General features: G+C 41.2%; 4 protein-coding genes across 10 annotated transcripts; 2 read left to right on the top strand and 2 right to left on the bottom strand.

Moving 5' to 3' along the window:
- The first annotated feature begins 50 nt into the window (after positions 1-50).
- LOC116927329 (transcriptional repressor p66-beta) lies at positions 51-6168 on the top strand. 7 transcript variants are annotated; one of them, XM_045177121.1, is made up of 9 exons: positions 51-185; positions 1786-1858; positions 1927-2224; positions 2293-2625; positions 2718-3015; positions 3082-3447; positions 3506-3810; positions 3871-4075; positions 4143-6168. In XM_045177121.1, the coding sequence occupies exons 2-9, from the start codon at positions 1815-1817 to the stop codon at positions 5177-5179; spliced, it is 2886 nt and encodes a 961-aa protein (XP_045033056.1). In that variant the 5' UTR covers positions 51-185; positions 1786-1814; the 3' UTR covers positions 5180-6168. The 7 variants fall into 7 exon arrangements, with proteins under 7 accessions (XP_045033056.1, XP_045033054.1, XP_045033051.1 ...); XM_045177119.1 differs by having other exon boundaries at positions 1924-2224; XM_045177116.1 differs by lacking the exon at positions 51-185 and adding an exon at positions 217-344.
- A 734-nt stretch (positions 6169-6902) lies between these two features.
- LOC116927330 (nuclear protein localization protein 4 homolog) lies at positions 6903-13685 on the top strand. Its single transcript, XM_032934344.2, has 11 exons — positions 6903-7200; positions 7379-7459; positions 7533-7882; positions 8051-8312; positions 8379-8488; positions 8557-8626; positions 8692-8977; positions 9037-9197; positions 12911-13059; positions 13127-13265; positions 13338-13685. Exons 1-11 carry the CDS (start codon positions 7198-7200, stop codon positions 13593-13595), a joined length of 1869 nt encoding a protein of 622 aa, XP_032790235.2. The 5' UTR covers positions 6903-7197; the 3' UTR covers positions 13596-13685.
- LOC116927331 lies at positions 9273-12185 on the bottom strand. The gene is made up of 2 exons (XM_045177122.1): positions 12042-12185; positions 9273-11729 (listed from the first exon to the last, which is right to left on the bottom strand). The coding sequence occupies exon 2, from the start codon at positions 11706-11708 to the stop codon at positions 10155-10157; it is 1554 nt and encodes a 517-aa protein (XP_045033057.1). The 5' UTR covers positions 11709-11729; positions 12042-12185; the 3' UTR covers positions 9273-10154.
- A 76-nt stretch (positions 13686-13761) lies between the features above and the next one.
- On the bottom strand, positions 13762-14923 carry LOC116927332 (rRNA methyltransferase 2, mitochondrial). The gene is made up of 5 exons (XM_032934346.2): positions 14633-14923; positions 14389-14528; positions 14280-14328; positions 14101-14218; positions 13762-14039 (listed from the first exon to the last, which is right to left on the bottom strand). The coding sequence occupies exons 1-5, from the start codon at positions 14791-14793 to the stop codon at positions 13779-13781; spliced, it is 729 nt and encodes a 242-aa protein (XP_032790237.1). The 5' UTR covers positions 14794-14923; the 3' UTR covers positions 13762-13778.
- Between the last annotated feature and the right edge of the window lie 11755 nt (positions 14924-26678).

Here is a 26678-nt window from a genome sequence, read left to right as displayed (position 1 = left end):
TTTCAAGCCTTGTCGTTCTGACGTTCACCACCAGTCGTAGTTAGTCGAATCTTAAGTTTCTTCCATTTTCAATCATAATAAGTAGCGCTTGTACCGCTTTTGCGAACAGTGAATGCGAGGGATAGAGAGAATCGACTGCCAGCATAGGGAGCAAAAACCTTCGTTCTTGTGAACGCATGTTTTTGGTAAGATTTGACAGTGCAATGTTTGTGTAGTCGAATGGCAAGCGTCAGATAGTGTGTCAATTCCGTCATCTTGTTTGTTTGGTTGCAATTAACAATATCTTTCATTAAAGTCATCAGTTTCAGTTTACTGCAAACTAGTTGGGTAAATGTCATCTCCAGGTATCACGGCATTTCACGTATAAATAAGTACACTTTTCGAAACGGCGATTCTAGTGTATTGTGGTGCATTGTACAACAGCTAAAGTCCAAAACTCTTTGGCTTTGCCTCTCTCTCCCTTCTCCCTCCCTTCCTCCCATCCCCTCCTCCGTCGGTGTGGCTCAGAGACTCTTTGACAGCCATCTTGGATCGTTTTTTTTTTCTCTTGCTCTGTGCTAGCTATGTTGTATGCTTTAGTCCGTCGTCGTTTTTGGTCGCTGTTCATTCGTGCTACTCATCGCTCGCCCTGTGTTGGGTAAAAATATCCGGAATCGACAGAAGAAACGAAATTTTGTGTGAACCTCATCTCTGATTGAATATTGGTCACGTTCAACCATTTTGTGTCAAGTGATTTTTACCACTGGTTTAAACCGGTTATTTCTCCCCTCATTCTTTCAACAAATTCTCAGTGTCCTTCGTGGTACACTTAAAGAAGGGGAAGAACGGAGTTGGTGCGTGTGTGTGCGTGTGTCTGTTTGAGATTGCAGTTCATTTTTCCATTGTTGAATGTGAAAGAATAGTCGCAATAGCGGAAAGTCATATTGCCATGTTTCGAACGGTGATGGCCAGTCGACGTCAGTTTTGAACTGTTCACGATTTATCATTTGGACTTGGATAAAAAAACAAAAAACAAAAATAAAACATGTAAGTTTTCTCCAACGTTTCAGAACTTGTGGATAATTTTAATTAGTATGATGCGTGGGTCGCCGACCTGGAACTCTCCTTGGTTACAAAAAGAAAGGAAAAAAAAAAAAAAAAAAAAAGAAAAAAAAAACTCTTGCCTTCGCTTCTGTGGATTGGCACCAGGGAACCAACCCATCGTTTGGTGGGTGGAATCAGTGGGGTTGGGTGAAGAAAAGTAACGACTAAGACTAGAGGAGGGGAAAACAGGAGGAGGTTGAGGAAAAGAGGGTGGTGGGTAAAGAAGGTTGGGAAGTATAGTCTTTATGGATATGGGGAGATTGGGAGGTGGGTGGCCGGTCAGCCAGCCGCCGGTGCGAGTTCGACATCTCCCAACCCCACCGCCTTCCTCCCGGACGGTGAAAAGCTCCTTTTGCGTTTACCACCCACTTACTTCCCACTGCCTCCCCTTCTTTCTGCCTTCCCGTTCATTAGTAGTGCCTCGATATGTATAGCGCATCTCTTCCGCCCTACTTCCCCCCCCTCCTCCTCTGCCCACTTTTCTCCACGTCAAAGGCAACTGTCCTGGGTTTCATTTCATTGACACGTTTCTATCATCCCGGCCGCAAGTGATGTTGGGCGATTCGTGATTCGGGAAACAAGGGGAACCCTTGTCTTTCACGCCATCTTGATGCCGAAACGCTTGTGACCTCCTTTTTCCTTCTCATGCAACTTATTTACTTGACGATCCTAACCATCTGCATATTTTTTCAATACTAACAGAAAAACCAGATTTGTGTGATAAACCTATTATGGAAACCGAAGACGATTCACCGGTTGTTGATCTTTCTGTCAGGTAATTTGTTGTTTACTCGTATATACGAACGAGAAGTCATGATCATCGGCCTTCGTTTTTCATAGTAGGAAACCGGCAGAGACCGTGAATCAACAACGCGAGCAACACCCCTTCAAGTTTGATTTGACTGATCTGCCTCAGGACTTGTCCGTCCATCGCAGCCATTTCAGCGCCCTATCTGGTACCAATCCAACACCTGCTCACGGAGGAGCGGGATTCAGTGGCAATGGCAATGGCATTAGTCGTAGCGCTTTGAGTCCTCTTCCCGTTCAGGCTCACTTACAGTCCCCGTTCATTCCACTTCACCATCGATCTGGAGGAGTCACCCCAACCAACAAAAATCCTTGGCCAAAAGACGAAATCCAGGTTCGTAGTAATGCAGTTTTGTCCCATATGGCGTCCGAACGTCAGTAACGTTATCTTACCAACGGCAGGTGACACGCATCGAAAAGCCTAAAGATCGCGACGTCAGTAAAGAAATTGATCGGCCTATGAAAGATGAAATTGAAGTAGTTCACCTAAAAGATGGATCACGTTCGTCTAGCAGACGGTCATTTCGCCCTCTTTCAATACGCCCGGAGAACAACCAATTGCCCTACAATGTGAAAAACTCCGATGAAGGACGTGTTAACGGTTACAGTAATGGTTACGGTAGTGCTAGCGATATGGAGATAAACGATGAATTGCCTGATGATGATGATCTAAGCGATGACGCCATGGATGGAAACCTGGAAGATTTACCTATGCCACCTTCGCCGGCTAGGAAGGTAAGCGTCTAGCATTTCCTCGAGCCCCCAACAACCATCCAATTCACGGGTTTCTTCCCCTTTTTTTTTTCTTTGTGGGGTTCTTTTTTCAGGAAATTACTGAAACAGAGAGACTAGAAAGCCAGCTGCTTATACAGAGACTGCAAGCTGAACTGAGGACCGAAGAAATGCGATTGGTACTGCTCAAAAAGATAAGACAGACTCAACTTTTAGCAGCTCAACAGCAGCAGCAACAACAACAACAGCAGCAGCAGCAGCAGCAGCAGCAACAACAACAACAACAACAGCAGCAGCAGCAGCATCAACAACAACAACAACAACAACAGCAGCAGCAGCAGCAGCAACAGGCGAACCTGACAATCGCCTCAAATTCTCACGACGTCAAAACAGGTCTCTCCTTCTGCTTAAAAACTGGTTTTCATAGTAGATTGACAAAATACTGATTTTATTTTTTAGGATCGCCAGCAAATAGTACGAAACAGCCTCATCCGGCCCACCTGTCGATTTTGTCGCCCCAACAACAGCACCATAATCTTCACGGAGCATCGCACTTGAAATCAAGCAGCAAAAACAATAGCCACATAAATTCGTCGCCGTCTTCCCGAAATAGTTCAAATTCACAAAATTCGTCTCGCCATGCCACCAATGTTGCCAATATGGCAATGAGTTTGCTACAGCAGCAACAGCAGCAGCAACAACAACAACAACAACAACAACAACAACAACAGGGACATCGCGGCACTAGCAGTAGCGTCTTATCGCCGCTTATGCAGCACCAACAACTTCAGCATCATCAACAACAATTGCTGAGAAACTCGACAGGTAGTTTTCCATTCGGATCCCCCAACCTTCACTTTTTGACGTATTCCTATATTACTAGGTTTGCTGGCTCATAGCAGAGCACCCATTACGACTCCTCCCAATGTAGTAATGGGATTAGCTATCGGATCTGGTGCTCCATCGCCTTCGTCTCCTAACGTCCAGGGACACGATAAACGTGATAACGTGCGAAATAACACCTCCTCGCCTAACGTTGCACAGTCGAGCTCATCCAGCACGCTTGGTCTCTATCATCATTCAAGTGCTTCTAGCTCTCGGCAAACTGAAGATCCCCAAACAGCTGCGCAAAGACAAGCGGCTGCCAAGTTAGCTTTAAGAAAGCAATTGGAAAAGACTTTACTTCAGGTACGTATTTTGGTTTTTCTTGATTGTTACATGGAACGGTAATTTATTTGGCGTTTGCAGATTCCTCCACCCAAGCCTCCACCACCTGAAATGCATTTCATCCCCAACCCTAACAACACCGAATTCATCTACTTGTTGGGCTTGGAGGCAGTGGTCGATCGACTAACTCAAGGGGCAGACCATCCAACTCCGCCGGTTCCGTTCATTTGCTCTCAGTGCGGCACAGACTTCTCATCGTTGTGGAAATGGGACAAAGCCGCTACACGTATGATTATATCAATTTGACTGCTGAATTAAGGGTGGCGATGGCTAATGGATTTCTTGTTTAATAGTAGAGAAACCAGCCGTGATGTGTGATCAGTGTGTGACAAACAATGTAAAGAAGGCACTGAAAGCAGAACACACCAACAGGCTGAAGACGGCTTTCGTCCGAGCCCTACAACAGGAACAAGAAATCGAACAGCGTCTGGCACAAGGTGGAAACATCAGTCCACCGATTCCACATCATCAGATGCCAGCTCCTTCCCACCCCAGCGTCAGCGTCCATTCCAAAGCGTATGATTCGCTACCGGCGTCCACCCAAATCATCCCTTTCTCCACCAAGTCGATCAACAGCGGCCCACCAGCTCCCGCTCACAGCCCATTAGTGGGATCACACTCTGCTGTAAGCTTGAGCATAGCCGTTGGAAAGGATCGACTAGAACGAGAACGGGATCGTGAGAGAGAGCGCGAAAGAGAACGAGAAATCCGTGAACATCGTGAAAGAGAGAGAGAACGGGATCGTGAAAGAGAACGAGAACGAGAACGAGAACGTGAACGCGAACGTGAACGAAATGAAAATAGAGAACGTGAAAAGGAGAGACAAGCCAATGCAGCCGCGGCGGCTGCTGCCGCCGCATCCGCTAGTTTCGATTTTTCGAAAATGCCTGATCCAACCAAACTATTCGGGCATCAGATGTCTGCGATGCAAAATGCACTGCAAGCCCAATTGCTACGAGGTATGGGATTGCCGTCGGGGTCAACGTCCATGTCAAGTCACGCTCACAACCCTCTTCTGAATCCGTTCTCGTCCTTGCTGTATCCCTATCAACTGGCAATGGCCGCTTCGGCTGCCCAAGCAGCCGCTCAGGGTAGGGGCAGCAGTGGCGGTGGTGCTGGAGGAGCTGGTGGCAGTGGCAACAGCAATCGAGACAATAGCGCAGCAGCTTTCACGGCCGCAAGTCTGGCTGAACTGCAACGCCAATATCTTTTGGACATGCTGCCACACCTGCCTAACATGGCTGCCGCAGCGGCTAGCAGCGCTGGCTCCCGGTCTTCGCAGGGCCAGAGCCAGGGTCACGGCGATGGTCGTCCCAACTGGAAATCCTGAGCTGGACGTACCCTACTTTACAAACGCCCCCCCTCTCTCTCTTTTTTTTTTTTTTTTTTTTTGTGTTCTTTTCTTGCTCCAGCTCCAGCTCTGATGGACATTGCATTCGCACAGGCAGCAATTTGACTAGCCTGAGCGAAGATATCTTTGTTTTTTTATTTTAACATTTCTTAAGGTCTCGTTATGAATATTCACCCATTTTTCTATTGACTTTCGATTTAATTAGCGAACTGGTTCCGTGCGTACGTCAAATCACTATCTATTAACCAAAGGGAAACTGTTCGAGATCTCACGATCGTCTTTGCATCATTCAGTTTCCCGTTATTGAAACACATAGTGAACCAGTAAATTGTCTTGTTTTCCCCGTCGTGGTTCATCACACTCCAGGCAGGGTACGACTTTCGTTCCGTGCGCTCTGATTTGCCTTATGAACTCAAGACACTTAACAACCACGACAAATCCATTTTTGAAAATAGGACAATGCAACAACTGTTATCTTTTGTTATTAGAGAGGTAGTAGAGAACTGCAGTGGTAGAACGGATGACTCATCAGCACATTTTCTCATGAGCCGTATGCTGGAACGCTCAAATACAGTATGTCCACTTGTGTAATATTCGACATATTACCCTGAGAGGCAAATTTGGCAATCTACTACTTTTCATCCTCGACTGTTGTTTAGTTGCACACGAACTCTAACGATTTCTTCCAAATTTCATTTGGCGAGTGCACCTTCTCTTGTTGCAGATCTGATCATCAGCACGACCCTCCCAACATGAATTTTCATCCTGTTCTCCTAATTTCCATGTGTCTCTACTTCCTTTTCGTTTCTCGTGATCTATTAAACTTTCGTCAAGACAATGGACATTATTGTCTAATGTGGCATAGTGATTTGAGTGCGGGATTATAGGTTGAACCATCATGGTATCCTTAATTGTATGCGTGTTTGTATCTGTCTTGAGAGAACTGAACAAGAAACATTGTTTCCCAATCGTTTTCAAAGTTTTTTCAAGCAGTTTTTATTTTTAGTTCACAAGACATAGTGGCTTACACTTTCTTGGTTAGTGGCCACATATTGTTAATTCTATAGTTGTACTGAATATCTTCATATTATTCACTATTATACCGTGATATCTTTGCTGCTTTACAAAGCGGCTTAAAAAATCATGAAAGCGTCGAACGTGTTTATCTTTTCTTGTCTCTTAACCATAAGCTAAAGGAGCCATGCTAAGTGACAAGTCATATACAGTCTACTCCAAATCGTTTAACGAACGTCTAGAAGACATTTTCATAATTGCGAGAGAGCACTTCTTTATTTTTAATTTATAAGGAACTGAAGGTGATAGTTTAGAGCTAAGCTTAATGGGTTTCCAAAAAGTCATGTAGAACTATTTCATAAATGGACTTTTCTAGACTGAAACACACAAAAAAGATCGGGTGGCAATCTGTCAACTCCGATATGCCGTATTTCATTTTTACTCATTTAACTCAAAAACTCTAAAAAATTTATGGCTGAATTGTACGTCGTGCAAGCCAAGAACTTATCTATCTAAGGTGGATCGAATTCAATGATTATAAAATGAACGCGACCATAATCAGTTGAAGGTGATTGCACTGAAGTTCTGTCCTGCAACCTTTGCTCCGATTCTCGAAATAACACAATCATATGTCAAAACCAATGGCAATGGCTATAGCCCTCCAATTTGAACCGTTCTTGATCGCTCTAATGGTCTCCGTATTTTTTTAAATCGAAAAAATCTTAAAACGTTTATCGTATAGATTCTAGCGGAAATAATTTCCAATTTACCTCAGAAAATTGCACAAGGCATGCCATCTTGCCATCTAGCGACCGTCTACTGTGACCTATCACATAACAGAACGTTCGGAACACTCAAAGTTCATTTGTTCGAGTAAACGAAAACATCCTCTGTGGTCTTTTGTTGGATCTGCTGAGCAACCCAACTTAAATTGTCCGTCCCGAACCCCTAAATATTTCCTGAGTTGTATAAAAAGCCTAAAGATGGTATGGTTTGATCTAATTATTGGTTATCAACGTTTTACCTAGAGTAGCAATTTTGTGTTGAAACTTTCGCTTTTTTCCATACCGCAATATATCTAACATAGAATTCCTATGATTTTTTAATGTATATTTCCTGTTTATTCACAATTTTAAGTGTGTAGTTAAAAATGTATTTTCTTAGATGCTCAGAATCCAGTCTCCAGAAGGCACACGTCGAGTGGATATTGATAATCTTGCTGTTACAAGAGAACTATTTGAAAAGGTCTGAATCAGCACAAAGTTATTTCATATTTTGGCTATACAATCTAGTCTCATCTTTAATTTGGTTTTCATAGGTATTGAATGCATTTGAAACAATAGAATACCCTTTCACATTGTATGGTAGACGTGACAAGTCTCAAGAAATTGCTTCATCAGATACAAAGACTTTGGCTAGTTATGGACTGAAGCATGGTGATATGATTTTCCTGTCCCCCATTGCTGGTGCAGTTCAATGTGTTGAGCAACCAACTGACAATGGAAAAGCCAAAAATCAAATTAGCAATACATTGTTGTCAGTTTCCACACCAACACCCAGCATGCCTGGATCCAAAATACCAATCCGATCAACTGTTGATGAAGACCAAGTTGATCTGCTGTTGCAGAAAATGGATGGCACTGTCAAGAGGAAACGTGACCCAAAAAAGTAAGCTTTCTATGTGATACAAAGAACAGTAAGGTTGCAATCACCTACTTGTGTTGTTTTATGTTTCAAGTCAATGGGGTTTTCACTTTTTTCCAATGGCTAAATTAGACAAATTTTATGTTATTAGTTAGCTGGCAGTTAGGCCTACAAGTTTGTTTTGAATTTTAGTTGCCTCCATGGAGATAATTCTTCCTGCATCCATTGTCTGCCACTGGAACCATATGATGCTTCGTACCTCAAGGATCTGAACGTTAAACACATGTCGTTTAACGCTTACTTGCGAAAGCTGTCAAGCGGTTTGGATGGGGGAAAATATGCCAATTTGGATAACATAAGTTGCCGGATCAAACCAGGTTGCACCGGTCACCCTCCTTGGCCAAAAGGTGTTTGCTCCAAATGCCAGCCTAAAGCCATTACCCTCAATAGTCAAGTACGAGAATACGAAATTCCATAATGTTGGACCATACTAATTTTGTTTTCCTCTCCATATGCGTAGCCTTATAGACATGTTGACAATATCGTCTTTGAAAACCCCAACCTAGTCGAACAATTTCTTCATTACTGGCGCGTAACTGGTAGGCAGCGAATAGGATTCCTCTACGGGAAGTAAGTTAAAGAGATTAAAAAAAAAAATTTTTTGAAAACATTATTTTCAAAACCGTTTCTACCGCCAGATTCGACGTTCATTTGGATGTACCACTGGGGATTAAAGGGACAGTTGCAGCCATTTATGAACCTCCTCAGGTATTTAGAATATTCAGTAGTCCATGTGATATCTGGAGTTATCGTGAGGAATGCATTTCTTTAAGGAATCCACACGTGATTCTGTTCGCTTGCTACCGGACTCTCGCCAGTCTGTTGTCGACCGCCTGGCTGCCAAGCTTGGACTATCCTGTATAGGATGGATATTTACCGACTTGGTGGCAGAAGATGTTTCCAAGGGAACTGTTCGCAATTTCCGCAATGCTGAAACGCACTTCCTTTCGGCTCAAGAATGCGTTATGGCGGGACATTTCCAGTCACTGCATCCAAATCCATGCCGCTTCTCATCAGACGGTTACTTCGGCTCGAAATTTGTTACAGTCTGTGTTACCGGTCAGTTATTTTCAAAATATAAATGGTGAGAGTTTAAAATGAATTTTGTGCATTCACAGGTGACGCGCAGAATCAAGTGCACATGGAAGGGTACCAGGTTTCCAATCAGTGTCAAGCCTTAGTTCGAGATGAGTGTTTAGTGCCTACCAAAGACGCTCCAGAGTTAGCATTTGCCCGCCAGTCGACAGCTGAAAAGTACATCCCGGACGTTTACTACAAGGTCAGTGAAATTTGGTTGGTTCAGTTTTTAGTTTTTTTTTTTTTTACGGCAAGAATACCATCAAGAAGAAAAGGGTCGACAGCGATCGTTACGTGTATTTCAGCATTCAGGTTTCCCTTTAGATTATCCACGTATGGATGAAGTATTTTTTTTAGTTGAAAGGTTTTAGAAAAATTGGGAAGGAGCTAGAGAAGGTAATAGTCCGTAACAACCACGATAAACTCGAGACATTAATAATTCCGATACGCCGAAAAAGGGGAAAGGTAACAAGCCGAGGAAGGTGCGACATAAGCAAAAACCAAAAGGCACTCCGTATTTTTCCCAACAGATACGCGCACACGCACACACTGACAGACTAGACATGTCGACGTGTTGTAACAACCTAAAAAATTCGTTGGACAAAAAAGTAGCATATTTGCCTTTCACGCAGTGTTAATAAAGACTAACGATTTTTTTTTTTTTTTTCTCAATGTTTACGCCAAAAACACAACGCAGGCACCATAACACAACGGTAGGGAGAGGGGGGCTAAAGATGGAAAGAAAAGGGAAAAAAAAAACAGGGACATTTTTCAAATGGGTGATCCGAACTTCACGATTGGGGCGACGAAATGTAGCGGGAATAGTAGAGCAATAATAACTAAATCGACGACAAAAAAAAAAGGGAAGTACGACAAAAGAAATAACAACAATTCTTGCTATTTACCAAACAACATGTGGCAGTATTGAAACTGGGCGATGCAATAACTTGTATCGGTCGTCAAAAGAAAAAGTCAGATATGGAGCCAAGTTGTTACATTTCACTACGTGAAAAAAAAAAAAACTCGTTGCTTTCGAAGGGTTAGAAGGAAAATATTAGGTTTTTCGGGTCACCCCGATGCCTTTTGCGTTTTTTTTTTCTTTTCTTTTTTTGGTTGTTTTGAGACGAAAAGCAAACCAGCAAATCGAAGACATCGTCTTCTAACTGAGTAATCCACAGTTCGCTACGGTAATGAGTTTGCGTGGGAAGCCTTGATGGTCGCCGAGAAAAGAGACACGTTCCACCAGCTCCAAGCCATGGATGACGTGGCCAAAGACCCCGGTAAAAAAGGGCATGTCACGAAGGAGAATACGGAACTGGGAACCCACTAGTCCTTGACTGTGGTGCTTTTTTTGCGTACGTCTCATGCCAATCGCTGCTCGAATACAGGGTAGCTTGCTGTCGTCAGGCATAAAGAAAGGTTCCTCCGCATAGATTGACCGTCCTCCACGTCCAGAATTGCACTCGAAGTCACCTGCGATGCACGATTCCCCTCCCCAGCATTGGAAAACTTGACATCCCTTGTAGCCAAATCCTTTTTCTCCCATGCAAAGCGATGCAAAATTCTTGGCCATTTTGGGTGCCACGTCTGGTCGGGTTTCCAGTACAACGCGGCCTTCGACGATTCCGTCCACTTCCAAGTCCAAGAAAAAACGAGGGAAAGAGGAGTGCAAAGGAGAAGTAGGAGATAGGACGCTGGCCATCGAGTTGCTTTTATTGGGAGATGTCGAAGTCAATAGAGAGCTCGCGAGGAGTTGTTTGGTGTAGAGTCGCGCGTTGCATACGTTGGCCAAAAGAGCCACGGGATCGGGTTGGGTAGGTGGAGACTGCAACAGTTCCATAGTCGAGGGGCCACGATTGCCAGAATACCGTAAGTTCTGAACCGCCTGGCGGAACGTATGCAAGTCCAGTACTTGGTTGCTTGAACCAATGACACGATTTAACGTCAGCTGCATGGCCAGTTGTTGTTGCTTAGTCTGAAGGCGAATGCGTTCCGACTGCAGAGATCTGAGCATTTCGGCAGCCTCGTCAGGCCCTGAAAGTCCAGCTAATTGAAATGTAACTTTATTAAGCAAAAACTGTGTAGTATCTTCCTCATTCAGGCCATTTGACACAGCAGAATTGCTCTGTTTGTTCAGACTGCTTAGCTCTTCTCGCATAAGGTTTTCCAAGCTAGTGCAGGCTTCCATCACTAAACACAGAAATTCTCTGTGGCTCCCAGTCAACAGTTTGTTGTCACTGTGTATCTTCTTTACTGCTTGAACTTCCACTTGAAGCTGAGAGAGAAGGAGACTTTGAGCTTCGCTTAAAGGCCCAGTCCTGTGTCCTGTCAGCATCGAGTGCTGCTGGCTGGTACAGATCAAACATGCAGGAGTCATGCATGTGTAGCACCAATATAGACAGGCAGAGTGATGTAAAGGGCATTCTGATGTGTCTCCTAGAGTTTTGGGCAGGAAAACTTCTGGTGATGAGTGCAGAGAAGAGTTGACGGGGCTAGCCATGGATGTGGGTATAGGCTGATAGTTTCCCAGCTGTACCATTGAGAAATTTGTAGCCATCTCATTTAAATCCAGTATCAAATCATCTTTGTACTGAAGATTGTGAATGCAGTTTAAGCAGACTTTCTCTGCACTTGTCCAATCGAATTCCAGTGAGTTGTTGCACGTCGGGCATGTATCGTTGAGAGGCGTGGTCATATCTGCCTGAGTCTCCATTTCTCCAAAAGAGATTTGTTTCTATTTTAAAAATAATAGAAGGTGAAACAAAAGTATGGATTTTAAACAAGTTAGTTATGAGACGACTGTTTAGATACAGCGTGGCGCACGGAGGCACCTCAGTCGAAGGAAAATGGCAGCAACACGCAACAGCGGGATAACCGCGTGATACGTCTGCTGCCGAATTGATGTCAATAATTCCAGTGTTAAAAGGAATTAAGTGCTCAACTTTTAGGCAAATTATTTTCGTGTCTTTACTTTGGTTTATTTTGAAACCTTAGAGTATTTCGAGCTTAAAGCGAAATTAGGAAAAAATTAAGAATTTATGCCTACTTTTGCACGTGCGTCACGTGGCTTATCAAGCCGGCTCGTGTGGAGAACTGTGGGGAAGGGCGATCCGAGCCAGTTTCTCTCCACTCCACCAAAAGAGCCACAACGTGGTGTACGTTCATGAGCACTCTACCGGCCACGACGCCAGTCCCGCAACTTAGCCGACATCTATCGGCAGCACGCTGAACAACGTATCCCCTTTGAGTAGATAAATAATAAATTAAGATTGAGAATAGAATAGATTTAGAATTATCAGAAATCGCATCTCGATTTATCTTTAAGGAAAATGCGGAGAAATCGTCTTCCAATGAAATACAAAAGTGGCTCAAAGTCTCATTTTGTCACACTGTTTGGCAGCATTAGGCATATCTACTAGCGCTGTAAGAGACTAGTACGATGCATCAAGCGTTCCGTGATACTCGTGGAATATAAAAGTTCCTTCAAATTATGTGTGCTTCATCATTATGATTTTTCAGGCAACTTTTTGCCATTTTCTGGTAGACAAGTTATTTTCTGATTCCAATTGGAATAAAGCATTACCTGGCCTAACGTCTAGTGGGCGCCAGCTGTCGTCTACATTTTGATTGGTTTAGCCCGTATTTATATGTGGCCAGCGTGGCAAAAACGCTGTCGCCGTTAATTTATTTTTTATTTTTTTTTTATTTTGAGATTAGTTCCACTTTCTATAAAGGAAGGTAGAAATGTGACAAAATAATCTGTTATTTATATTTTAAAATTCTTTATTTATTCATTTATTGTATAGAAAGCTGTAACAAGACAATTATAAACTTTAACTCTTAGTAACAGAATTTTTTTTAATAAACTGTTTTAATCAATTTAATTTGTTTTATTTTGGAAATAAATCGTTATAGGAAAAGGATGCATATGGAAATGAAGTGACTCGGGAAGCTCGCCCGCTTCCAGTTGAATACTTGTTAGTCGACGTTCCAGTCTCGACTCCGCTGGAACCCGTTTTTACGTTTGCTGCAGGCTCACACAAACCGTTTCCTGTAGAAAATAGGTATTGCCAATCGGATAAAATTATGTTGCATAATGACCTGCAATAACACCATACCGATTCCATTTAGACCTATCGATGGGCATCTGCAAGACGTGTCGGCTTTGGCTTCTTACCTGAACCAATTTTCTCGTCACCGTTTCATCGATGCCGCTTCAGATTTCCATTTTCTCATATATATCGCGACAATGGATATGCTTCCTCTCATGGTAATAAGTAGCTTGTACATTTTTGTTGCCGTTTATCCGTGTTAGCTCTATTATTTTAATATAAAATTGCAGGAAAGCATGGATCCATTATTAGAAGCCATTCGCTCCAAAGATGCTGCCCTTGCAAGCGAGTGGGCATCAGGTGATCAATGGAGCACTGTCCTTCAGCTTTTGGCTCATGCTGATCAAATGTCGACAACAGGTCAACCAATGGAAGAAGGTACTGCTGGTGATGCAACTGGTACACCGTGGACGTGTCTTCACTGCACATTCATCAACATGCCTAATTTATCGTCATGTGAGATTTGCAATTTGCCGCATCAAATCTAAGTCTCACTGGCAAGTAAACTGTCAAGGTGTGCTCAGAGTCAGTGATGATGTAACTTTAGGAATGGGCTGAATACATGGACGAGGCATTGATGGTTGGTGAAGTTTTGCGTTAAAGTATTAAAATCACGAAAGTAAAAGTTTAAGAACAGATTGAAAAACCAAAGCATTGAGAAGGTGAAAGATCTATGTATTTCTTCTAAAATTGCTGGCCAGTAGAAACAATTCGGCTGAATCCTGCCTACTACTAGGTGGTTTAACTACTTTGACGCGAGAATAATGTAACAAAAGCTCATTTTCTAACTGTTTTACCCTTCCTCCAGCCCACAGTTTTATCAGGAGTTTAGCTCCATCCTTCGAGATCTGTTGCGCGTAAGTCATCACCGAATAACCTAGTGTCAAAATCTGATCTTGGTCCAGTTCACGTACACCTGTTGCTGCTGGAGCCTATATAAAAACAATGTGATACTGTTGTAGTTAAGAGGAAAAAGAAAGAAAATAGCCTTACCATATCACTAAGCACTACATCTGCAAGACAGCCATCTAGTAACTCTGTTACTTTGGTCTGTGATGACAATTTGGTGAAGTCCAAAGGGGCCAAGATGTGTGCTCCTTCAATGGGATACCTATAAAAAAATTTGATTTTTTTCAATGTCTAACCTAGTGCATTTAAACTTATTAACAAACATTGGTTGAAGATCAACAGCTATATGTTTTCCTTGGAGCTTTCCAGGCACTGCATGAAATTTCAGGACATTCTATTTTGGTACACAAAATCTTTGGGAAAGTGTAATACCTGTTCCAGCAGCATTGATTCTTTTTACACATACCTGGGTCCAGGCACCAGGGGCAGCCCCACACTCCACAACAACATCTCCAGGTTTAAGTATATTAAATTTACTATCGATTTCAATTAATTTAAACGCACTTCTAGCTCTTCCTTGAAAAGAGGAAAAATTAAATCAAAGAAAATTTAAATATTATCCAAGATAAACTTTGAGCACTGTATTCTGTTGATACTTTGTGATTAAGTGTTTCACCTGTAATTTTCTATTTTGGCCTTAGAAACATATTCGTCGTTCATTTGCCGAATTAGCCATTCCTGTGAACTTTTGCTGCGCCCCTTTAGACGTTCCGGTACTTTTTTAAGGTACCTTGAAGATGTATAAAACGTTCTAATAGAAGAAAAAGTAATGTTCATGACTTGACCAATGTTCTTTATTTTAAGATATTTAATTTTTCAATAAGGTACGATCACTGATCACAACGAAACTAGTCTGCTCCTCTTGCCGAAATATGGTCGAGTCTGTTGCCATGGCAATAGAGCAGTAAAACATCCTACGTTGCACGTTCTCCACAAATGCGAAAATCTCATTTGTGTCGAAGTTGGTCTGCTGCGGCTGCAGCTGCAGGGTCTTATCAGACAATCAGAGTAATAGAATACTGGTGTAGCCACGGCCATGTTAATTCCCTCTCTCGGATTTTTTCCCAAAAGTTGTTGCCAATTTCGCGTATCGATTGTGAGAAAATGAGGCAAGATATCGATTTAAGTGTCCCATAACCGTAACTGCCACCTAGGAATTGAGTTTTAAGGGTTGTTATTGTTATAACAACCCATATGTTTATGCATACATTTTTCACACTAATTAATTAAGCCACTTTTTGTTTACTTTCTGAAGTACAGACGACGAAAATGAGCGAAAACATAGCGAAAACGTAATACATCACAAGTTCACAACACAGCCGCTGTGGCGCTTTCGTTATGGGATAGAAAGACTTTCAGGCCAAAAAGGCAATGGGAGGGCCCGCCATAAGCGTGGCTACACCAGTATTCTCTTACTCTGGTCTTATGGAGAAGCCAACTTCTTCATGTTAAAAAATAAGTTTTCATAAATACAATTAAGATTTTTCCCCTTTTCTTCCTAGCAGTGGGTACCCGATTCATTTCTTCATTTCCCAATCTGTTTTTCTAGCCCTAGTTCTATCTAGTTTATTTTTATTTAGCTATTGTTTGTGAATGGTTTGTTGTTCATCCCCAATTTCTGGCAGCAAACGAAATTCTTCGGCTAAAAGAGACGAGCAACTTACAAACAAAAATAAAATAAAAATAAAGTAGATAGAACTGGGGCTAGACAAAAAAATTTGGAAATGAAAAGATGAATAGGGTACCCACTGCTAGGAAGAAAAGGGGGAAATGGCAGCCTCACTGATCTTCCTCCGCTCGAACTTTTCCCTAGCCCTTCTTTCTTCTCTCTCTGCTATGTTTTCTTCTCCAACTTTTCTCGATTCTTTTCCTTCTTTTTGTTTCTTTTTGGCAACTTCGGCAATCTTCAGACGCTCCCACCTTTCCTTTGCCATTCTTTGTTCTCTTTCTGCAATGGTTTCCTCTCTTATTCTGCAGATATCGATAGCCCTCATCAAAATCTATCCATTTCTGTAAAAATTATGAAAATATTCATAAATAAAAAACTTGAGACAAGAAGTTTTTTTAGTTTTTGCGCTCTATAGATATCATCGACCCTATTGACAAAAGTAAAAAAAATTATCCTTTTTCATTTTTTTTCTATGAAGATTTGTTCAAAAACTTTTATAGAAATATATAGATTTTGATGAGGGCTATCGATATCTGTAAAATTTATTTAATTTGGACTTATAGTTTTTCCGCAAAAAATTATTTAAGTTTTACATAAATCAGGGAGGTGGGGGTTACCCGATACCTGTGAAACCGCACCGACCTTAAAAAAAAATTGTAAACCGGTTTACTACCTTAGTAAAAAATTATAATGTAATAATTTTGAACAAATGGATAGATCTTATCAAGAGCTTTTCATTCCTGCAATATTTTTCAAATATAGAGATTATAGTTTACTGATTATAATTCATTTAGTTTCACGATCCGTCAAACCACACCGACAAAAATATCCAATCGGTTTACTAGTCGGTTAGGTAATTTTTTAGCAAAAATTTAATGGAAGTGGATAGCAACTTGGTCTCCGCGAGACGGTCTCGAAGGGTCGAGACCGTCACCCGTACATCCCAGTGGGACTATCCCGGCCCTCTGATTGGCTCTCTTCACCCTTACATCCTTCTATGTCTTTCTGCTTTCCGCTCCCACATTTTCCTGATGTACACAGTGTGGTTTTCCGTGGGGCTGCCGCTTTGATTTGTTTGTTTCTTTCGTGTATTTTTATTATTTACATTTATTGTTTGTTCTTTATTAAGTTTTACAAATACAATATTTTTACTTACATTAATTGTTTTTTTCATTTTATATAATAGATTGAATTAATTACCGGTGTGTTTTCTTAAATAAGTGTAAATTGTCATCCAATGGGCCTTGGGTTGGCGGTTCCAAAACCCGATCTTGTAATGATCGGGGAAACTATAAGTCCAAAACTTAAAAACTTATAGGAATGGATATATCTGGATAAGATCTGTCCATTTCTGCAAAAATATTGCTTAAAAACTACTTATTGGAAGAGTAACCCGATTTGCCATTTTTCCGGTAGGTCGGTGCGGTTTAGCGGGTATCCGGTAATCCCCACCCCCGAATAATACTTAATATTTAAATAATTTTTTGCGGGAAAACTATAAGACCAAAATTAATAAATTTTACAGAAATGGATAGCTCTTATCAAGAGCTATCCATTTCTGTAAAAAAGTTAAGACAATTTTCATAAACAAAAAAATTTTGGGCAAGAACTTTTTTGTAGTTTTTGCGCTCTAGAGATATACTCGATCCTATAGACTTAAGTAATAATTTTCATTGTTTTTGAAACTTTTTAGTGTATGAATATTTTTTCATAAATTATAGAGAAATAGATAGCCCTTATCAAGAGCTTTCCATTTATATAAAATTTATTAATTTTGGTCCTATAGTTTCCCCGAAAAAAATTATTTAAATTTCCCGTATTACTGGGAGATGAGGGTTAACTTAGACCCGCTAAACTGCACCGACCTACCTGAAAAATGCCGAAGCGGTTTACTTCTCCAATAAGGAAATTTTGAGCAATATTTTTACAGAAATGGATAGATCTTATCAAGATATATCCATTCCTATAATTGTTAAAACTTTTGGACTTATAGTTTTCCCGATTGTCCCAAAATCGGGTGTTGAAACCGTTTTTCTCCAGCCCGCACCAACCCAGTTGCCCATGAGAGTTCATTCACAATAATTCTGATGGAAACACACCGATGTTTAATTCATTCCTGTTTTATAAATTGAAAAGCGATTTAATAAAGGTATAAGTAGTGTAATAGCATAAATTAATAAATTAAAAACAAAAATCCAACGATAACGAAAAAATATTCATACACAAAAAAGTTTAAAAAAAATTTATATTGTTACTTAAGTCTATTGGATCTAGTATATATATCTAGAGCGCAAAAACTACAAACAACGTCTTGTCCAAAATTTGTTTGTTTATGAAAATTATGTTAATTATTTTACAGAAATGGATAGCGCTTACTAAGAGCTATCCATTTCTGCAAAATTTATTAATTTTTTCCTTATAGTTTTCCCGCAATAAATTATTGAAATATGACGTATTTTTATGAGGGGGTTCCTTAGCCCCGCTAAACCGCACCGACCTACCCGTAAAATGGCGAAGCGGTTTACTTTCCTAATTAGTACACCTTAAGCAAAATTTTTGCAGAATTGGATAGACCTTATCAAGATTTATCCATTCCTATAAGTATTAAAACTTTTGGACATATAGTTTTCCCGATTCTCCCAAAATCGGGTTTTGAACCTTTTTTCTCAGACCCGCACCAACCCAATTGCCCATGGATGACAATTAACAATAGTTATAATGAAAACACACCAATATTTAATTTATTCCTGTGCTATAAAATTTAAAACGATATAATGAAGATACAAATAGTTTATTAACAAAATAGTAAGTTAGAAACAATAAATATAAACATAAATAATCATAAATAAATAAACATGAAAAACAAACAAATGAAGGCGGCAGCCCGACTACTCCACACACGCCACAGCCCCACAGGCCACACACCACAAGCAGAAGGGGTGGAGGGGCTATAGGGTGAGGAGAGGGAGAGAGCCAATCAGAGGGCCGGGATAGTCCCACTGGGATGTACGGGTGACGGTCTCGACCCTTCGAGACCGTCTCGCGGAGACCAAGTTGGTGGATAGCCCCCATCATCGGCTATCCATTTCTGTCGGCTGTCCATTTCAGCTCGGTAGATGGCGTTCCGGGTTGGTCTGGAATTTGAGGGAAGGGAATAGCAGGAAGTAGACCAATTTTGAACTTCGTCACCGAACAAAAACATAGCAGGCGAAATTCAAAATGACTACCTTTGTTTCCCCCTATTCTCTTCCTTTGAATTTCAGACATAGTATTTTACTATTTTATGATTTACTATAGTTTGTCCACAAAAAATTATTTATTTTTTATATATTTCAGGGAGATGGGGATTACCCGATTCCCCTTCGAACCGCACTGACCTACACACAAAATTGTGAATCGGTGTACTACTCGAGTAACTATTTTTAAACCAATAAATTTGCATAAATAGGAAGATCTTGTCAAAAGCTATCATACCTGCTATTTCTTTAAATTTATAATTTATAATTTATCGATTGTAATTAATTTAATTTCGCGACCCGTCAAACCCCACCGACAAAATATATCCGATCGGTTTTACTACTCAAGTAAGTACCTTTTAAGCAAACATTTTACAGAAATGGATACCCCATAATAAGAGCTATCAATTTCTGTAAAATGTATTTATTTCGGACTGATTTTTTTACTGATAGAAGCTATTTGAATTTCGTGTACTGGGACAAGGGTAATACCCGATACACGTTAAACCGCACCGACCTATCTGCCTGAAAAATGACCGATAGGTTATAACTCGGAAAATCAAGCGGTTCCCTTCAATTCAAAATACCCAATGTAAAAGATAAGGCCTTGCACAACTCGAGAAAGTGTGAGCAAGTGAAGGGAAATCAACAAAAATAGTAAAATACAATGTAATACACGAAACGGGTGCAAACAGGGTGCAAAATAATTTAATCGGGTTGTGGAACTGGTTACACCCCGTCGGTGTCAATTGACAATTAACATTAATTTAAATAAAAGCATACCGTTAAGCCATCTAAAAAGTGAAAACAAAATCATAAGGGTAAAAGGCATTGTAATGCCGGAAAAAAAAAAAAAAAATGACAGACCCCGAAGAGCCCTATAAATTGGTTTTATTTTCGTCTTGAATTAATATGTATAGAGCAAGTGACTGAGGCGTACCCCCATTGTTTTACGAACGCAACTTGGTGTTTTAAGATTAGCTTTTGCGGCTGGAAGCCATGTTTGTTTCGAGATAAACATGGCCACCAGCCGCAATTTCTCTCTTAAAATAGTAAGGTGCGTTCGTAAAACAGTAGGGGGTACGCGTCAGTCACTTGCTCTTAGCGCTCGGCCCCACGCTAATCGGGGAGCTTTTTAGTCGATCCGGTGCGGGGATAATCTTAATCGGGGAAGAGATTTCGGTGCTCGGTGCGGTGATATCGGTGATCGGTGCCTTCCCCGATTATCAATGAATAGTGATCTAAATTGGCAGTTGCCCTACGGCCAACAAGAAAAAAATGTGACCCAAGTCACGTGATTCTCGTTGGCCTATCAGAACTCAAGGTCACTGGTAAGACTAACCCCCTATGGCTGTAGCGGTGCTATCCGTGCAGCACCGATTATAGCACCGTTCCGCACCGAAAAAAGAAATCCCCGCACCGAACTTCCCCGATTCATTTTAATCGGGGAAGCTTAGCGGTGTCCCCGATTAGAAAGTGATCGGGGCCGAGCCCTACTTGCTCTATACTACGTATAAAAACAATCAAAACATGTTAAAGAATAAGCACAAAGCAATAATTTTAGAGTTGAATTTAACAAAGTGCTGCTAATCGTGTATACATAATTACATAGTCTGTCTCTGTGGTTCTTCAACACAATTTTCACCCGTGAATGGATTCAGATCCAAGTATGTTATTCTATGAGAACGGATGCCGCGAGTGGTAACCGACGGATCCGTTTCCCTTCACTGATGGGCAAGTAACTTCAACCGCGCCACCTTTCCTCCGTATATGTGAGTATAATAGTTCGAAGGCGCTCAGATTTGAATCCATTCGCGTAAGTATAAATAATAGGGAGAATTATTGATTATTCATTATTCATTATAAATAATATTAATCCTACTGTCGTTGTCTAATGAGCATCGATTTTTAAGTAACAAACGCATTAAGTATTTTTTTTTCTGTACATCCAGGGTGACCGAGAACTGCAAAGCCAATAGTATAGAGCAAGCGACTGACGCGTAGGGGAGACTGGAGTAAGCCGGGACGGTTTTCGTTTTCCCCCTATATCTCCCAAACTAATCATTAAATGAATTTATTATTTTGTTTTTATGTATTCCATACGGTAATGTACCCCCCATATTTTTTATATAATTTAGTAATAAACCATTTTCCCATATAAGACCTTTAAAGTTTTCTTAGATTTGTGGGAGGAGCCTATTTTGAGGGGTAAGTGAGGACACTAGGGTGGGTGGTAAGGGACGTCCTCCGTTTTCGCCTTAAAATTCATTAAAAAAATTTGTAAAAATTGAAATAGCATCTCACTGCATAGACTCTATAAGTTAATAAATGTTTCAATTTGATTATTGTGTTAATAAAAAATTTTTCTTATATGATAAAAAACCCTTATTACAAGATAGGTGGGGTTGGGTTTATTGTAATCCATTAATATGCTGAATAATCGATTGCTTGTGATCATTGTAAGGAACAGTAATGGCGTCATGAGCTCGGTGATGATTGATGGGCTTGAAGGCCAAACCCGCCCACTAATGTCCCATTTTAGTCAAAAACAGCTGTCCCGATTTCCCGATAAAAACTATTTTTTTAAAACGTTAATATTATCTACAGTAATTGATCGAAAATTATAATTTTTGTTTTTAACAATAAAGAAATGATTAAACTTCATTTCCATATTAAATTTACATGCCATTTGCGATTATTTTTTTCTAGAAACATTAAATGGCGGAGACAAAATTAACTAAAAAAAAAACCGTTTTTTTAGTTTTGTTAATAACTGATAGTTATTGACAAAACTCAACCAAATTTCATGCCAAAGTAGATTGTATGCATCTAAATAACAAACTAAAAAAATTTTTAATTTTATTAAAATCTACTATTTTTCCCCCTACTGTCCCTCTTGACCCGGTGTCCCGGCATACTCCAGTCTCCCCTACCCCCATTGTTTTACGAGCGCACCTTGGTGTTTTAAGATAGCTTTTGCGGCTGGAAGCCATGTTTTTATCGAGATACAAACATGGCTGCCAGCCGCAATTTCTCTCTTAAAATCGTAAGGTGCGTTCGTAAAACAGTAGTGGGTACGCATCAGTCACTTGCTCTATTGATTCGAAGAATTTGGCTATTTGCTGGTGGCCGACTTTGTTACGATTTGAATTCACCGATATGATCCGCTTCGAAATGATGAGACCCTATCTGGAGGACACGGTCCAGGCTATGATCGATCAGTTCCCTTTCCTTCTTAGGCAAAGACAAGGCTGTCACGGTGTAAAGATTTGGTCAAGTCGGAGCCCTCTTCATCTTCGTGCATTTAACTGTAACATGCGTGTTTTCATTTTCCAAGCTGGTCGATGAAATTTGCGTTTCGCTAGTTTTGAAAATAGAAAAGTTGGAGAAAATGGAAAGAAATAGATCAACAAAATTAAGAATCTGTTAGATCTTCAATAGCAGAAACAATAATAATAGTCGCCCCGTCTAATTCTCAAACTGCTTAAGCAATTCTTGCATTATCCAAAGGCGTCCGTTTGGTACGTTGTTGTGTCTCGTCCTCGCTTGTCCCTAAAGTTTTCTTTCTTCATGTACATAGCCTGAATTTACGAGCGTTTGTGTTTTCGATTCCTTGGATGGTACTGAGCAATAGGAGCGCGAAGCAGCCAGATGCGTAGCCGTTTTTATAAAATGTCTGCTCGAAAACTGAAAAACAAATCACCGCTACATTTAAATCCTGTCATGTTTGCTTAATTGATTATGATTTCTTGATACATGCGTGTAATTTTGTGCAACCTTTGCTCATTTTCGGTTTGTTGATCTAACAACACGAATGTTTGTGATGCTCGCCTTTTTGGGAAAAAGACAAGCGAGTTCAGAGCGGTGGTAGAGTACTTATTTTTCATAATTAATAAAATACCAATTCTACTTATTTAATTATCGTACTTAAATTTTGCCCCTACTTATCTGTAATTGCATGTAAATCGCTCGACCTTAACTTAGTATTGACACTATGTATTCAGCCCTTTCAACGCAAAGAAAAACAAAAGAAAAATAAGTCCCCCTCAGGAGATCAACACGCCTATACCCTCAGACGCTTTTCGGCTCTTACGCAAACCAGTCATGCCGTCCAATAATTCCAGTTCCAGTACAAGTTCAACTTCTTCGTAAAGGGTAGCTGTGGGCTCTCGTCGTTCCCGCCGTTCTAATCGTTATCGAGGTGCAACTCGTGACCAAAGCCCTTCTCGCAGCCCACTTTGGAACGATCGTCACAGCCCACTTGGGAACGATCTTCACAGCCCACTTGGGAACGATCGTCACAGCCTACCTCGAGACGATCGTCGCAGCAAATCTTGGGTTTCATTCGCAGAGCGCGAGAAGTTAGAGTCTAGAGAAAGGTTGGAACGTGATCGGAGGGAGCGACCAAGAGAAAGGTTGGAACGCATCTTGGAAGAGGAACGCGAAAGGGTGGAACAGCAAGGGGATAGACAAAAGGAACCTAAGAAGCAGCTAAAATTTACGGGGGCGAGACAGAGAATGAAGATCTTTAGAGATTGGATGACGTCATCTTTAAGCGCGCCAGAAGCCAGGAACCTTCGAGATAGCTTCATACGTAAATTTTTTAACACTAGTTTTGACTTAGTTTGCCCTCAAGTTGACTCCTCCTTTTCGCGCCGCTTCAAGGAATTAAAAACTCCTGAGATGGCTAAGGCGGAGACTACAGAAAGATCCCTCAAAGCGGAGCAGTACAAAATTTTGGATGTAGCTCGCCCTCTGTTGTTTCTGAGAGAAGAAATTGCAGCATCCGTAGAATTAAAACATTCTCCATTGGCAGAAGCAGGGGAGACAGCATTACCTCTCGGGACGCACATTTCACAATGTGACCGTCAGCCGACGGGAAAATTTACTGAGGGTTTCGGACCCTAAATTTCTCTCTTTGTTAAAAGAATCTAACCGTTTCAAGCCGCGGGAGTGTGCTTCTCTCTTTGTTAAAAGAATCTAACCGTTTCAAGCCGCGGGAGTGTGCTTCTCTCTTTGGTCGCTGCTTCATCAGGAATATGGTGAGGCATGCTACAGATGACCAAACGTTAAGAAGCATTAGCCGTATTGGTGGCAGCCATAACTCTTCTTTGAGGTATCGAGCGGGCAGCAGCGGTTATCGCGGCGCTTCAAACTCCCGTCGCGGAGGAGGATTTGGACATGGAGGTCATAGCGGCAATTATAATGACGATCGGCCAACACCTTCAACAGAAGCAGAGGAAATCACTCATCCTTCAGGTCTGAAAATTTATTATGCGCGGTTTCGCCTTTAGACTCTCCACCGATTGTGGGAGGTAGATTAAGACATTTTGTTGAAATTTGGAAAACTCTGTCAAAAGATACCTGGATTTTACAGAGTATCAGTCAAGGAGTTAGGTTAGACTTTTGGCCAACCCATATCAAGCTTGTAACCAAACCAACATGGAAATGGAGGAAAGTCAGTGGGTCATTTGTGATAGAGAAATTAAAGATCTCGTAAGAAAAGAAGCCATTGAGCCAATACAGGACTCAGAACAGTTTTTTGTCAGTGGGGTGTTTATCATTCCAAAAAATGGGGGGGTTTTAGGCCGATAGTTAATTTGAAAGCATTAAACAAATTTGTCTATTTCCCTCATTTCAAAATGGAAGGTATTAGTTCGCTACAAGAGATCATTCGTCACAACGATTTTTTTTACAAAAACTGATCTCAAGGACGCATACCTTGACGTGCCTCTTTGCAAGGACGACAGGAAATTTATTCAAATAAGGTGGGAAGGTTAGCTTTATCAGCTCAAAACGCTAGCGTTCGGTCTAACATCCGCCCCCCTTTTATTTACCAAATTCTTAAGCCTATTGTGACATTTTTACGGTCTCAAGGCCATCGCCTTGTCATTTATCTAGACGACCTTTTGCTGTTGAGTTTTTGCAAAAAGGAGGCAGAGCGAGAATTTTTTGTAACAACGGCCCTGTTAGAGAATTGTGGTTTTGTCATAAATGCAGAAAAATCTATCGGAAACCCTCAACAGATAATTGAATATCTTGGGTTAATTGTAAACTCTAAGAATCTTGCACGTGTCACGTGCAGAGAAAGTTAACGAAATTAAAATCAAGTTTTGATTAATAAAGATCAGGTACCTCTACAGGAGATAGCCAAAATTCTGGGTTTTTTTTGCTTGGGCGGTTAGGGCCGTTCCCTTTGCTCAGGCGCATTATAGAGAATTGCAAAGGCTCTATATAAATGGTTGCGCCCTTTTCGATAACAATTTAACTTCTCTGATATCATTAGATAAGGTTTCTAAAAATAATTTAGCCTGGTGGGTTAATAATCTAGAGGTTTGTAACGGGAAGCCTATGTTGGCAGCGGAACCAGATATTACCATCTATTCAGACGCGTCAAACTCGGGTTGGGGTGGCGTACTCAATGGGGTCTCGACACGGGGTCCATGGACAAAATCAGACCAGCTGAGGCATATAAATGAGTTGGAGCTTCTCGCAGCGCTGTACTCGCTAAAGGCCTTCACGAGCGAATTGGAAGGTATTTCAATTCGTTTGATGATGGATAACTCCACCGCCGTCTGTTATGTAAATAAAGCGGGAGGAACAAGGTCAAAGAGCCTTAATGATGTGGCTCTCGAAATTATGCATTGGTGCATGAGTAAAAATTTTTCAATCGCCGTTGTTCATCTCCCGGGAATTTTGAATTCTCTTGCAGATCTTCAATCCAGATGGAAACGGGAGTCCAGTGACTGGAGGCTCAAACCAGCAACCTTCGCCCAGATATCGGAAAAGTGGTTCCCGGACGTGGACTTGTTCGCGTCCCTATGGAACCGGCAGGTGGCTCGTTATATGAGCTAGATGTCCCAGCCGGAATCGGTGGTGGTGGACGCCTTCACTCAGAATTGGAAAGACCGGAAGGGGTACACTTTTCCACCATTCAGTCTGATCCACCGATGCTTGATCAAGATCAGGAGGGACAGAGCAGATGTGCTGATGGTGACACAAGTATGGCCATCCCAGCCGTGGTGGCCAACAATTCTAGAATTGTTGTGCCTTCCGACTCACATTTTGAAACCGAGGAAAGATCTGTTGCTCTGTTGGCATCAGCCACCCGCTTCTAGTTCGAGGGTCACTTCTCTTGGCCGCATGGACCTTATCAGGCAACGATATGAAGACCAAGGCCTTTCGGAAAGAGTGGTGCAGTTACTCTTGTGAAGCAATCGTGAAGTCACATCAGCTACTTACAAAAGTGCCTGAAACAATTGGCTTCATTGGTGCTCTGAAAGGAGTGAAAATCCCTTCAGGTAAAGCGTACAGGTCGATAAATGTTTACCGTTCGATGCTGTCCGGTACGCTGGAAAAGATCAAAGGGTGGGATGTAGGAAAACACCCTCTGATGTGCAAACTGATGCAAGGCATTTTAAATTCCACTCCTCCCAAACCAAAATATACCGAGTTTTGGGACACTGGAACAGTTTTGACCTATATTGAGTCTCTTGGCCCCGATAGTAGTCTAAGCTTTGCAGCATTATCAAAGAGTTTAGTAGTCCTATTGGCTCTTACTTCTTTCTTTCGAGTTTCGGATATTGCATCCATCGATGTTTCGTCAATAGTTTTTTCTGGACCGGCACTTAAGTTCTCTTTGTCAAAACTGAGAAAGTCGCAGAGACCTAGCTCATTAGGGCAAGTATTTTCTTTAAAGAAACTCGAGGTTTCATCCAATATCTGCCCGGTTTCTTGTTTAGAGTTTTATCGTAAGG

This window comes from Daphnia magna, linkage group LG7, assembly GCF_020631705.1.
Source record: "Daphnia magna isolate NIES linkage group LG7, ASM2063170v1.1, whole genome shotgun sequence".
In the NCBI taxonomy this organism is placed as follows: Eukaryota; Metazoa; Arthropoda; class Branchiopoda; order Diplostraca; family Daphniidae; genus Daphnia; species Daphnia magna.
The sequence above is the reverse complement of the archived record's forward strand: the minus strand, read 5'-3'. Positions and strand labels throughout refer to the sequence as shown.

Excerpts from the sequence above, each read along its gene's own strand:
- LOC116927329 (XM_032934341.2), top strand. Across the intron at positions 3,016-3,081 it reads TTCTCACGACGTCAAAACAG|GATCGCCAGCAAATAGTACG; the intron begins GTCTCTCCTTCT and ends TTTATTTTTTAG. Across the intron at positions 4,076-4,142 it reads ATGGGACAAAGCCGCTACAC|TAGAGAAACCAGCCGTGATG; the intron begins GTATGATTATAT and ends CTTGTTTAATAG.
- LOC116927332 (XM_032934346.2), bottom strand. The coding sequence starts at position 14,793 with ATGAACATTACTTTTTCTTCTATTAGAACGTTTTATACATCTTCAAGG. Across the intron at positions 14,529-14,632 it reads GCCAAAATAGAAAATTACAG|AGCTAGAAGTGCGTTTAAAT; the intron begins GTGAAACACTTA and ends TTTTCAAGGAAG. Across the intron at positions 14,040-14,100 it reads ATGTAGTGCTTAGTGATATG|GCTCCAGCAGCAACAGGTGT; the intron begins GTAAGGCTATTT and ends GTTTTTATATAG.
- LOC116927330 (XM_032934344.2), top strand. Across the intron at positions 8,978-9,036 it reads TGTTACAGTCTGTGTTACCG|GTGACGCGCAGAATCAAGTG; the intron begins GTCAGTTATTTT and ends GTGCATTCACAG. Across the intron at positions 13,060-13,126 it reads CCGTTTCCTGTAGAAAATAG|ACCTATCGATGGGCATCTGC; the intron begins GTATTGCCAATC and ends GATTCCATTTAG.
- LOC116927331 (XM_045177122.1), bottom strand. The coding sequence starts at position 11,708 with ATGGAGACTCAGGCAGATATGACCACGCCTCTCAACGATACATGCCCG.